The sequence below is a fragment of the Seriola aureovittata genome, chromosome 22 (assembly GCF_021018895.1).
Source record: "Seriola aureovittata isolate HTS-2021-v1 ecotype China chromosome 22, ASM2101889v1, whole genome shotgun sequence".
In the NCBI taxonomy this organism is placed as follows: Eukaryota; Metazoa; Chordata; class Actinopteri; order Carangiformes; family Carangidae; genus Seriola; species Seriola aureovittata.
In genome coordinates this window covers 11,890,097-11,903,485 of record NC_079385.1, presented here as the reverse complement: position 1 = coordinate 11,903,485, position 13,389 = coordinate 11,890,097, and the positions used below count along the sequence as shown (strand labels likewise).

Genomic DNA, 13,389 nt, shown 5'->3' with positions numbered 1-13,389 from the left:
AATCTGTTCACTGTGTTGCAGGCGGGAGATGAAGTGCTGCTGACAACCTTGTAGTTTCTCAAAGGCATATAAAGTCTTATAATATTCTTTTACAGCACCAGTTTTGTGACCTTATTGTATTGAATATCTCCTGTGGTATCACTTATATTCCGATAGCGTGTGGGAAGTGTGCCTGTGGTAGTCAATAAATAAGTTTATGTTTCATCTCTATTCCCATGGGGACTTTTAGTTGTGTTGTGATATTTCCAACAGAGTTCTTCAGGCTTGTTGTTTTTGTGTCTGAACTTTTTCCAAGACAACACAGAGACCTGTGCACGTCCGATGGTGTCCTCATAGCTGTTATTGCTGCACAGGGCTGTCAGCAGCCACGTCTTGCCAGCTGACAGATTGCACGTAAAGCCACGCAGTCGAGACACGATCAGGCAACAGTAAAGGACTGATAACAACGTCGCAAACCAAATCGATCGGAGCACAACATGGATCCGATGTGATCATGTTGATGAAATCTGCTGCGTGTGTTTTGCAACGCACAAGAGGGGGTGGTTGGGTTTGAAGGGGGGGGGGGGGGGGGGGGGGGGGGGGGGGGGGGGGGGCACGCTGTGATTTCCTCCGTGTTCCGCCCACAGCTCCATTTCTTTGCACCGCCCCTCCTCCGGGAATACCGAGTCAGGGAACTGAGCTGCTTCCTTCCACTGAGATTATTGTAAACACTGGACATTTTTAAATGTCCCTGCTCTGCACACCACAGTCTTCGTTTGGGTAGACTTGATCCTAATTCTGCTCTATCTTATTTGCTTTCATAACTAGTTTTAACAATAACTTTCAGAACTTAACATGACCTGATCCGTAGTCATATCTTCCTGAGCTTTTGAGCCCTAATGAATCTTTCTGGAGCCGTCTGACTCCTCTGTCTCCAGGCTCAACATCAAAGGTAAAAACTTTTGTCGTAACAGCTCAAGATTTAGGAACAACATGAGTAACTTAGCCTGACCAAGATAGTAGCTCTTTTAAATCACTTCCCGGATCTCACTTTTATCTAATCGTTGATGGCTTTTTGTTATTTATACATTCAATTTAAGTTTTTATTTTTTTTATCACTTTGCCAAGGGTAGGATTTATTCTATCATATCAGATGGATAGATGGATGATAGATAGATAGATAGATAGATAGATAGATAGATAGATAGATAGATAGATAAATTCAGGAGATGTTTGGGTCTCTTTCTCATCCTTTTTAAACCCTTGCAAGTTGACTGTATGAGCACATTCCTCTTTACAGGATGAGCCTGGGGGAGTTACATTCTCACTTTCTCTTCCATTAACTTGGACACACTCCTGAATTGGTTTTTGTGCTTCCCTTCCTTTGTGTTAATTGTCTGATCTCAATGGTACATTTTCCATATTTGTTTTGTAGGCAGCAGCAGCCAAGATTAGATAAGTGTACGGTCTGTAATTGCATGTCCATGGCACCCGTGTATTTTTTCATGTATGAATGTGTGTGCGCTTGTGTGTGAGTCATATATATAGTGTGTGTGTGTGTGTGTGTGTGTGTGTGTGTGTGTGTGTGTGTGTGTGTGTGTGTGAGTGAACGCCTGATTGTATGCGTATTTTGTTTGCCCAGCCTGCATCTCGGATTAATTTCCTGTGGTACACAATAGACTGGAGCTGATGCTATCTGTCTCTTATCAGAGCTGTGCTCTCCAGTGTCTGAACTATATTATATATATTATTGCAGATAGGACCTGTGGAACTGTCAAAGTCTGTATCTTTCCCAGACATCTTCTGCCTAACACATTATTCACTGTCACAGACTGCTAATATTTTCTCCCAGATGTAATTGGGTTGCTTAGTTAATTGAAAAACTCCCATTGCAGGTTTGGCTATCCCAGTATACAGGATTGTACAGGATTAGTTTGTTTTTCTATTCATGGTACAATTGACAAAAACATTTTAATTTTTGAATTTGAGTTTTTTTTTATAAATTTCCACATAAATCCTGTAGAGGTTGTTTTACTTGTGTTACATTCCAGTTAAAAATGCAGAAATCGGCACAAAACTGTTGATAATGATGATGAATGATATGTCATCAATATCATGCCCAGACATCAAGACAATATCTTGTGTTTGCATGTGGAACCAAGTACTCAAAACTAAAACAGCAACATTGCCTGAGTTATGCTTTACACAGCAGTGCATCCTGGTAATCCCAAATACATCATGAAGTAGTGAGATGCTGTGCTGGGAGTGACCTCGGGCCTGTATTTACCAAACTGCTTAAAGTGAAATGTGAAAGTAAAAATAATTCACTTTTACTTGTGCTTGCAAACTTAAGAATAAAAGGTTTTTATCTATATTATTTCTTGCAACTTAAAAGTGCTCTTAAATTTAAGAGCAGCTCCTACATGACTGAAGCACAGCAACAGAGGAGTGCACACATCTTTTGAGACATGCACAAAGGACACTGTACTAAGTAACTGACATGATGAAAAATATGTTAGCTGAAGCGATATTGGCAAGCATATTATTTACATATGATTTAAACATTAGATAGGACATTAGATAGGACACTTTTTTATGTTTTTGCAAACAACACAATTAAAGCAGGAAGTAAATTTTTTTGCCAGCACTTTCCATGCATCTTTATTGTCTGCATGTTATTGTGGTCTTATGATTTACGTTAATGATTTCACACAGATAAAATTTACTTCTTTAAAAATGAAAATAATGTTTTTCAGAAAAACACCCAGCAAAGACTGACGTTACACCAAAGTTGCAAGTTCTTAGAGCATTTTTAAATGTATTTCTTAGAAGTTTCATAAATCCGCGCCCTGGATGACACATGAGTTGTCACATAGTCTTGCGTTTTATCTTGTACTTACCATGACGTAATAGTAGTACTGTTGGGGTTGAGATACTTCACCTCACCTTTGCACCCTTTGGACAAATAGCAATTCGATTTTCACAGGTAATGTTATCATTGTCCTGAAAAAGCAGCTAAAAAATGTTGAATCTGGTGAACGGTGGATCATCACTTTGAATCTTCAGACAGATTAGGTGCAGAACAAGTTGGGCTCTCCCCTTCAGTGGAGCTGCCGAGTTGACTTTCAGTGAGATGTGTAACCCCAGACAGCACCAGTGAGTCCTTTCCAGCCACATCATATCACAACGAGCCTGACAGGAACAGAAAGCAATGGAGAAAAATAATATTCAAGATGAGTGCAATGTGTTTTTATGAGCCTCGATCCTCAGGCGAGAGACGAACTTTGTCAAATTCAGCTCCCACGCTGAAACACCAGCTGGATAAGTATAGGTTGAGTGGTGTGTTGCTTTGTGCGGTGTGATAGTCGGATGCGTGGTTGTCACATAAATAGAACATGCTGAACACCTTTAGGAATGCTGATGGAGAAAGATAGACACTGCGAGAGGAAGTGAAAGCATCAGGGAGAGAGGGAAAGGATGGATTAGAGGCAGGAGAGAGAGTGATGGGGAAAAGAAAAAGAGATGAAACAGCTGTCTCCCATATTAGGTAACTAACAACCTGTCTTTCATACCCATACCTTGTGTTTAATACTAATCCTCCCAATCATGTCTGCTTGGGTCTATCATAAGTTTTACAGTAACATCTGTATCGTTTAAGATAATGTCAATTTAAAGCTACTATAATCAATATTTGTATATTAACAGTGGATCACATGACTTCTTGTATGTGAAAGCGATTTGCTTGTAGTGACAAGTTTTACACACAGATAATTGTCACCCTAAGCTGCAGTTTTGCTCAGCTCTTTTGAGCTTCATAGCGTCTTTCAGCTCATCTGGTTTTCTGGGCATCAACTTTACTGTTTTGGGTCATTCTGGGTGTCGTTTTTGGCTGAAGCAGGCAGCTGTTTTCAGCAAACAAAAAAAAAACCTCTAAAAACCCCACTGTAGGCTACGTTCCCAGCACTAATCAACAGACATACAAAGTTGGCGACTAGCTGGTGAACAAAATGGAGCATTAGCAGCTAAAGAGCCAGATATTTCCCTCAGGAGTTACTAGAGACCAAAAACAGAGCTGAAAGAGGACTGAATATTGGATTTAGATTCATGACTCTGATTGAATACTAATGTTGCTCCGTATATATGTATATATATATGTGTGTGTGTGTGTGTGTGTGTGTGTGTGTGTGTGTGTGTGTGTGTGTGTATGCTAATGAGTTTGCCATACTAACTTAAAATGTCTTAATGTGGCAGAAAATTTTAGTTTTTATCTGTAGCCATGTTGTGCAAATGACAAAATTTGAAGTATGTCCTCTGCTGTGCCAACACGTACTGGATATCTACACAAGTACAAGTACTTGGCATTCAACTGTGGAGACTTTCTTGGTAGCCTAGTGTGATATTCTAGGACTTTGAGGCCTAAGACAGCATTGTGTGTGTGTGTGTGTGTGTGTGGAGGGAGTGTGTGGAAGAAAGATGAGGCATACAGCATGGCTGTTAGGAACAGTACAGGGAGGCAGAGGATGAAACACAGGGCGTTGTATGCACTGGTGTTTCCTGTAGAGTGTTTTGTAGACATAAAGGCGATGAGGTTATTTTGGTTCTCAAGTTCACTCCTGGGTTGTTTCAGGATCACTTCCAGTGGGTACTGTGGCTTGAATAGAGTATATTATGGTTGGATATTTAAAGGACACTCTATGATAAAAGGCAGCTAATCTTTGATTACAATTATAGATGCCCGAGTCAGAATTTGGCTGATAATTCTGATTTTGCAACAGTGAAAATGTGTGATTATTGATCTTATTAGAGCTGGAATGATTAATCCATTAATTTATTTACAGAAAATTTATTTGCAACAATTTTGATTGCTGATAAAAACATTGAAGCAATATTTTTAAGCAAATTTTCAATATTCCCACTGAATATTGTTGGGTTTTTGACTCTTAGAAAGACAAAACAAGACATTTGAACAGGTCACCTTGGGCTGTGGGAAGTTATGATGACATTTCTTTTACAATCTGACATTTTATAGATCAAATGACTAACTGATCAGTCAACAAAATAATCTGTAGATTAGTTGATAATGAAAATAAACATTAGTTATAGGCTTAGGTCTGATCGCAATTGCCATAACATATTGACATCCATGCTAAGGTGCATATCAAATAGCATTGCAAAACAAGCATGAACTTGAATTTCACAAAAAAAAACAAAAAAACATCCCAGGGCCCACTCACTAGTTTTTGGCTGGACTGGCCATGGTTCAGTGCTACATCCCTGAATATCTGTGAGTGACTGAGTGAGTGATAGAGTTGAGTTTTTGATGAAATTACACCATTGATTAACCGAGTGTTTACTTTTCCCATTGGCCTTTGCTCTTTCAAAATGATTTGGTGTAAACCTTTTCTATTACATCATCAGGGGGTGTTAACAGTGGATCCATTTTCAGACCCCTTTAGCAATTTCTTTTTCAAAAAAGCAACTAGCATCAAATTGAGCAACTTTTTGGACAAACCTTGGCTACTTTCGTAGCCAACGAAGAGAGTTGCCAGTTCTGCCCCTCAAACGAAAGGCACATCTCTCTCTGCGTCTACTCTGTTCAGTGAGTGGCAGAGAGGCGGAGCAGCAGTTTGTTACCCAGACGGAGGCTGTGCGTTGAGTGAGAGACAAAATAAGTAAGATATTCTGTTGCTTTGAGTAACATTTTGTAAGTAAATATAGATGAAAACACAGCACTCTTTATCTTTAATTTATCTGTATGGAGATTGTGTCAGGATAAAATCGGGATTTTAGCAGCAGAGCAGAAGCTTGGAAATAGCTTTGAAGTGACTGCTGGTTAACTTGTAGTTTTAATGGGCCAGGTTTCAGTGACTATTTCATGACAGCAGAAACCGAAACACATGTAAATGCAAACAGCTTTTGTGAACTTCCATGAACTTTCAGTGTAGCAGTGTTGAACAGCTGTTTCTTACAGCAGCACTACATTGCTTTTTCACAGCTGTGTGAAAGGGCAAAAGGGGATAGTAAGCCAGTTGACAAATGGGTCTTGGGTAGTCATATGCTAGTGTTTGCTGGATCTCATGATGCCAGCTGCGTCATAGGTGTGTTTGTGTGTTTTCACTGTTTTTTTTATTATTTTCTATTTTTGTATTTGATATTTCATCCTTTCAAAACACTTCTTGGAAGGTAAGTTGAAATTGCAGATTCATTAAAAAGATTGTGGTTGGTTCATGTGAAATTATAAGCTTGCAGTTACTGTTATTTGCATCTGACTCTCAGTGCTGTTTGCTGTCCCTCACCCCAGGCCCCTCTCAGAATCTAAAACCACCACAAACACATTCTCAACTTGTGGTTGTTTATTGATGTGACCCTTAGACTTGAACTGTAGAAAACATAACATGGTGTGTGTTTTGGTTTCCATGAGGTTCTCTAGCCAATAAAAAGAAAAAGAAATGTGTCTAGCCATGTGATAGATGGCTGACCTGCCCAGGTACCTCAAATCTGATGCATGCTGGGATAAGCTCCAGCTCCTTGCAACCCTTAACAAGATAAGCTGTTCAGAAATGGATATGCATTTTGTCTGTGTCCAAACACTTTTACTACATGTAGCTTAAGCGGATACAGTAAATATGCGGTTTTGTGTTACCAAACCTGTAATGAAATGCCCCATACGTATTTCAGTCTGAAGCAATGATCACAGAGGAGACCTTGTGGGTCTCCACTGGGAAAATGTAAGTGGGGGAAGTGAATGTTCTTTTCTACAGCCTGTCAGAGATGCCTTTGAGCAAGGCTCATAATCCTCCAACCGCTCAGTGTCCAACATATGTGAGCAGAGGCAGGTCATGGCTGAAAAAGATCTCTGCATGTGTTTGATGAATGCTTAGATTATGGCCCCAAAAAAGAAGCTAGACAAACTATCAATTTTTTTGCTTTATAGTGAGAATGGGGACGCGACCTTATACATTATCTACAGGTCAGCAAGTCCAAAGGGGAGGAGGAGGAACGCCCCCAGCACCCACACACTCTCTCTCTCTGTCTCTGCAGTCTCATACTGACCTCAAATGAAGCATTAGATGTGTGTGTGTTGTTTGTGACATGATCACTAACAGACATTGAGCTGACGTGTGTTCATCTGTGTGCATCTGTAAATGTGTTGTTTATTTCAATGTTTACTTGTATGTGGATTGATACATCTGTGTGTGTATCTCTGTCTCTTGTTTGACTGACTGTGAACACCTGCACAGTCTTTGCTCATTGTGCATGTGTGTGTGTGTGTAAGTGCATGTATATAAATGTGTGTGTGTGTGTGTGTGTGTGTGTGTGTGTGTGTGTGTGTGTGTGTGTGTGTGTGTGTGTGTGTGTGTCGCTGTGTGCTGGAGGCAAGGTTCTGGCCTGTTTCTGTCCAGGTGTGTGTTTTTGGCCTAAGGGGAGACAGAGCAGATGGTCCCTGTTTGCATTTGAGAGTGTGTAGCTGTAACTGACTGGCTGTCAGTAAGACCTCCCTGGCCAAAGATCTGTGGCTAGCAAAACATCAGTTGGAAAGATACACTACTGCAGGGCTGTTAAAGGTCTGGGTAGGGACTTAAAGTTGGAGTGCAGGTGGATTAAAAGGAATAAACTGAAGGGCTGCACAGTTAATCAGTCTTAAACTGAAATTTTCAAGATGCTGACTGTTGAGGCATATTTTAGACAAACTACTCAAATCTCTGCCACACTGTACATCCAAAGTACTAGTTTAAAATCTGTTCTTTATACTGAAACTAAGCTAATTCAGGGTTTCATCTTCCCCTATTCTGCATTTATCTCTATGGCTGCCTATTTTGAATGTGAATAATGTAAAATAATATCACTATGTTACAAAATAGCCTTAAATGTATAGATTACTAATATTATTTTAGTACTAAGCAGTTTTAAGGTCACAGCCACAGTGTGTACAATAAATACTAGGCTTTAAATATCTCCACACTCTAAGAATAACATGTTATAGTGAAGAAACAATACCCAAATAACTGAATGATGATTCTTGACCAGCTGGCCATCGATTTTAAATAGCTGTAAATGTCATGTCTTTATCTGATACAGTAACTGACTCTGGAGGGAGCACTTAAGTTTGCATTTAATAAACATTTTTAATATATCTATCCAGAATTTCTAACTTCTACATTGACTTCACACTAAGGTTTTTTTTAGAGTCTGAAACCTGCTTTCAAATGCTGCACTGTTTGTGCAATCAAATAGCTTAGTGTATAGTCCATGGTGGGTAGTTTAGGGGGCCTGTGAGACTAGAGCATTTGCAACAGAAAGCTGAGGCATTTATCAGCAACACGTCCGAAACCAGTGCTCATAAATAATCATCATCATTTTGTGCAAAAGACAGTCAAATGTTACTGATTGCACCTTTTAAATTGAAGACACTGACGAGTGTGACAGCAATGACATTTTTTCATTATTTTCACAGCTCTTTTAATTACATGGTGTCTTTGACCTGATTGACTTAATCAGTTTTAATGTTCAGGTTATTTATTTCATCCAACACACACACACACAGACAAACTATTACCAGGCTGTAAGACCATGTAAAAACATAATCTTGTGGTGTTTCTGCTCTGTTTGATATGTAGAATTACAGTTTACATTTTTGGCATCGAGTGTAGCTGATCCCTCTATCCAGTGTGACTCATATGATTAACAGGAATAGAACAGATGGGCGTATATTTATTATCTTTTTTTAACTTTATGTTTTCTGCCCACATAATTATTGCAGAATGTAAAAGGACTGATAACAAGATTTGATCGACTGAATAAAAGTAAACTTGGAGTATTTTATTTTTAATAATATGTAATTGTGTGACATGTAAAAGTACATGTAAAAGCGATTATTAACTTCTATGGATATGAAGTCAACTGACTGAATCACCCTGTTTATCACAAGACAGTGACTTTGGCATTGCTGCCAGAGGTGTCAGGAGAGAGTGTGGTTTGAAGAAGAAGGCGTAATGGGTGGTGGAGAGACCAAGCAGCCTGTGTGATCATATGAAGCGACCCATCAAGTGATGCTTGTGCCTGTGGTACTCTTTGTCCCTTTGACCCTTTGTGTTCTGTGGCATATGATATAATATTAGAATAAAGCAGTTTCTTCTACCTGCTGCTATGATAAGACTTGTGGCAGTTTTACTTCTGGTTGCCTAGTGAAGCTTGTCTGAAGTTTGTTTTCTATGTACCCAGTCTGTAGGCACTGCGGTGCAGCAATTATTTTCATTATTAATATCTTCTGAAATTATTTTTTTTAGCCATTTAGCCATTTTTAGCCCTTTAAATGTCAAACCTAATGCCAAGTGCCTATTGCAGGTTACCAAAAACCCAAAGAGACATTTTGAAATTCTATTTTGTCAAAGTCAAAACAACCAAAACGAATCCATTTAATTGATATAAAAAAGAGAAAAAGTAAGAACATCTTCCAGCTATGGCCTGCAAATGGTAATTTTACATCATGTAGATTTTTTTGTTTAATTGATCATTTAAAATCATTTTCTATCCATTGACCAATGGGTTAATTGTCTCCTCCTGTTGTTTTAACAGCAGTGCACAAACGCTGTACACATAAATGAAAGTAGTCCATTAGTCAAAAGTAGGTTAATCAAAACCATAACATGTTAAATAAATTCCAGTGTATTCTTTTGTACTGTAAGTGCAGTATATCTTTTTTTTTTTTCTCCCACTGATCAGTAAATCTCTGTCTCTTTCTCCTTTTCTCTCTAGGTAATCCTGTCACAGCAGGCCTCGTGGATTAGCTGGCTACCTTTATCTAAAGGAGTGCCCTATTGGTTATTGTTTTCTAACAAAGCCCATGGATTACAGTGAGGGTGTTGGAGAGGCCTTGACCACAGTTATGTCAACACTGCATCAGGATACTTCAAGTCAAGAAGCTCTACAGTAGAAGACTGAAGGGAGTTAGTGTTTTCAACTACTAGATTTAGTATTTAAGATTTTTCTCTGGTCATTTATTTTACATTTTTTGCTTACTACAGTTGACTTTTTGGACAATCATCTCACGGTTTTGATTCAGCCGATTTATTCATTTGACCCAGATACTCTTACGTCTCTGCAGTATACACCTTATATTGTCTCACCATGTACGGTAGCTCACGTTCTGTCTCCAAGCTGGATGTTGTTGGATCCAATGGTAACGGGTCAGTGTCTGGGAGTCCCGGTCGCTCCCCGCGCCTCCCTCGCTCCCCACGCCTCGGACACCGGAGGAACAGCAGCAGCAGCTCCACCGGTGGACTAACCGGCTCTGGTAAAACACTGTCCATGGAGAATATTCAGTCTCTTAATGCTGCCTATGCCACGGGCGGTCCTATGTACTTCACTGACACAGCTGACGACCCGGTCGGCATTGGGAGTCTGGGCAGTGGGCTGAATCCCTCGCTGCCCAAAAGCACCATGACCTTGGGGAGGGCTGGGGCCAGGGTTCCCTACGGGGTCAGGGCGGCCATTATGGGGAGCAGTCCAAATATAAACACTGGAGGAGGAGGGGGAGGCGGTGGAGCGGTCATGCCCAGTGATGCTATAGCGTTTGGGGGGGAACTGCAAAACCAGCCTCCACAGGCAGCTACTGTGCCCCACTCCATGAGACAGGTGAGGCACCGCTGTGTTTTCTTCTTCTATTGCTGCAAAGCTGAAGTCAGCATTTTGTGAACTGTAGGCTGAACTTCATACCTCACTTGTGTCTAAAAAAATTTGTCAAAGTGTGATAGAATTGTAAAAGGCTCTTCAGGTCACCCAGATTAAAATAGAGTTCAATATTTTGGGAAATGCAACCATACACTGTCTTGCTGAGCATTTTGATGAGAAGATTGGTAGCACTCTCATATTTAAATATTAGGCTGGAGCCGGCAGCTGGTTAGCTTAGCTTAACATGAAACCGAAAACGGGGAAACAGCTTGCCTGACTCTGTCCCATGGTAAAATGAAAAGAAATCCACTCACCAGCACCTCTAAAGCTCACTCATTAACATTTTATACCTTGTTTGTTTAAACTGTGCAAAAATAAAGTCACTACTCTTGACCAAGAAATAATCTAGCACACAACTCGTTTTTTCTTACAATTTGATTTTTGAAGAGATGAACCTTTTACCTTTGGACAGAGCCAGGCTAACTGTTTCCAGTCTTCATGCTAAACTAAGAAAACCATTTCCTGGCTCCAGCTTCATATTGAACAGATAGATATGAGGGTGGCATCAACCTGCTCATCTCACTCTTGGTAAGACAGTGAAAAAGCATATTTCACAAAATGTTGAACTATTATTGAAATGTTGTTGTCCCTCACTTGTAAGTTGCTTTGGATAAAAGCGTCTGCCAAATGAGTAAATGTAAATGTAATGTATACGTTCAGTTTGTTTCCAGGGCTTAAAAAAACACGAATCCTCAGCAAAATCATGTCATTATCTTGTTATCATGTTTGAAGATTAACATAAAAACAATAAGAGATAAAAATCAGTTGCACTTAGCAAACAAAATATGTTGTCATATTTATGAATTATTTGTTTTGTGTAGAGATGGGAGGTGGAGGATTAGTCATCTAAATGTTAACATTTTCTTTTTAAGTCACACAGCTGTATGAGTATTCATACTGTGGCGATCTACCATGAATAATACAGTAGGACAATACAGTATGCTTAAATAGATAAATTCTGCCCTCCCACTCCCTCTGCACCATTAGTCATAACCTGAAAGCTCATCTCTGAGTCCTCTCCCATCCCTTCCTCTTCCATTTGTTTCTAACTATTTCTTAAACACAAATCTCTTCATCCTGCCTTAACCCTTATTTCCTTTACAAGCTTATCTCAGTCATATACCACATTCATACACTGTGCATTATGATTATGATGAAGATACCGTTACTCCCTTATGTGTCATGTTGATGATTTAAACTTTGCACTGCAAGAAACTCTGAGCATAAGCCTCCGCTGCTGCAGATACCTAATATAAGTGCATACTCTGCTTGTTGTTTAAAAATGCATCCAAAATATTTTTAATTCATTAATACACTGCTGCTCTGAAGTCAAGGTGAATTAAACATTTATACGGGGAGCATTTTTCATTAATACCGAAGTTAGGTGTGTGCTGTATGAAGGGACTACGTCTGTAAATGCCCAACTCAGTTTATTGAAAAAAAATCATTAGTATTTGTCTGCATATCTGTGCTAATCACAGTTACATTATCATGATGTTTCACATACAGTATTTAGGTCTTTCTTTCCATATTTGATTTCTCATATGTGTGTATGATTTTTCAGCACCAGCAGTGGTTTTCAGAGGGAGTACTTCACTTTCAGTTATGATGTCCTGTGATCTCCTATTTGACCTTTGTAGGGTAAAACATTTTCGATTTGGTGTGTGTGTGTGTGTGTGTGTGTGTGTGTGTGTGTGTGTGTGTGTGTGTGTATGTGTATGTGTGTTACCAGGTGAGAGATGGTGCCATGTCAGACCTGCAGACACAACTAAGAGAAGTGCTGAGAGAGAATGAACTACTACGCAGAGAAGTAAGGACACAGACACACACACACACTTCTCTAATGAAAGGACAAGACACTTTTTACTTTAATCACAATGTTTGTTTGCTTATAAATCCCTCTGGGGATTCTGCAGTCCTGAATTTAAGATTAAGACAACAGCTATAAGGAAAAGCAAGTGAATCTAATAAGTAATATATTGAGAGTAATTTAATAAAGGTGCAAACAAAATTTGATGCTGATTTCTTGTAGCTGGAGGCTAAAGAGTCCAAGCTTAGCTCCTCTATGAACTCCATTAAGACGTTTTGGAGTCCAGAGCTGAAGAAAGAGCGAGCGCTCAGGAAGGATGAAGCCACAAAGATGACTGTCTGGAAGGAACAATACAGAGTGGTACAAGAGGAAACACAGGTAAGAAAATGATGAAAGTGTGCGTGTGCGTGCCTTTGGGACAGTGAATATATTTCGTAAAAAATTAACAGAAATGAAGGGAGCAGTATGTCAGCTGTAATATCCTGTTCAGTTTTAGGTTTATTCTGCCGTCATTGCAGTTAATTGAAGAATTAGAAAATGGCCTTTACCCCAAACCCTGTGGATTATTCTTTAGATAAGGTTTATCCCTACTTGTGACATAGTTCTTTCACTCTATTTTATCTAATACAAAATTTCATGGAACAGCCCAAAGGGGGCATATCCTGATATTTATGGACTGTTCTGGTGGATTTGTCTCGCTGCTGTAAGGCGGCCTTGAAGACGGGTAAACAGATGAAGTGGGCTGCCTGGTTGGGGACTCCCAGCTGTCTTTTGGTTCAGAAGCCATCTGGATGAGACTGAGACACAGCTAGTCTGGCAGGAGGCTGGAATATTATGCAAGAGATGCGCGCACACACACACACACACAC

The 13,389-nt window shown here is 39.7% G+C and overlaps 1 protein-coding gene across 10 annotated transcripts in view; it reads left to right on the top strand.

Annotated features, from left to right (window-relative positions):
* Nucleotides 1-13,389, top strand: part of LOC130163202 (ELKS/Rab6-interacting/CAST family member 1-like) — a 118,904-nt gene that overhangs the window by 939 nt on the left and 104,576 nt on the right. For 9 of the 10 annotated variants that reach the window (XR_008826411.1, XR_008826412.1, XR_008826413.1 and 6 more), the window contains exons 2-4: nt 9,736-10,614; nt 12,443-12,520; nt 12,743-12,898. Coding sequence is in view for 7 of the 10 variants with exons in the window: in XM_056367142.1 (XP_056223117.1) it covers nt 10,108-10,614; nt 12,443-12,520; nt 12,743-12,898 (741 nt within the window). In the remaining 3 variants the exon portion in view is untranslated. Of the gene's footprint in view, nt 1-730; nt 932-9,735; nt 10,615-12,442; nt 12,521-12,742; nt 12,899-13,389 lie in introns of those variants that run through there. The other variant, XM_056367143.1, reaches the window with a different exon arrangement.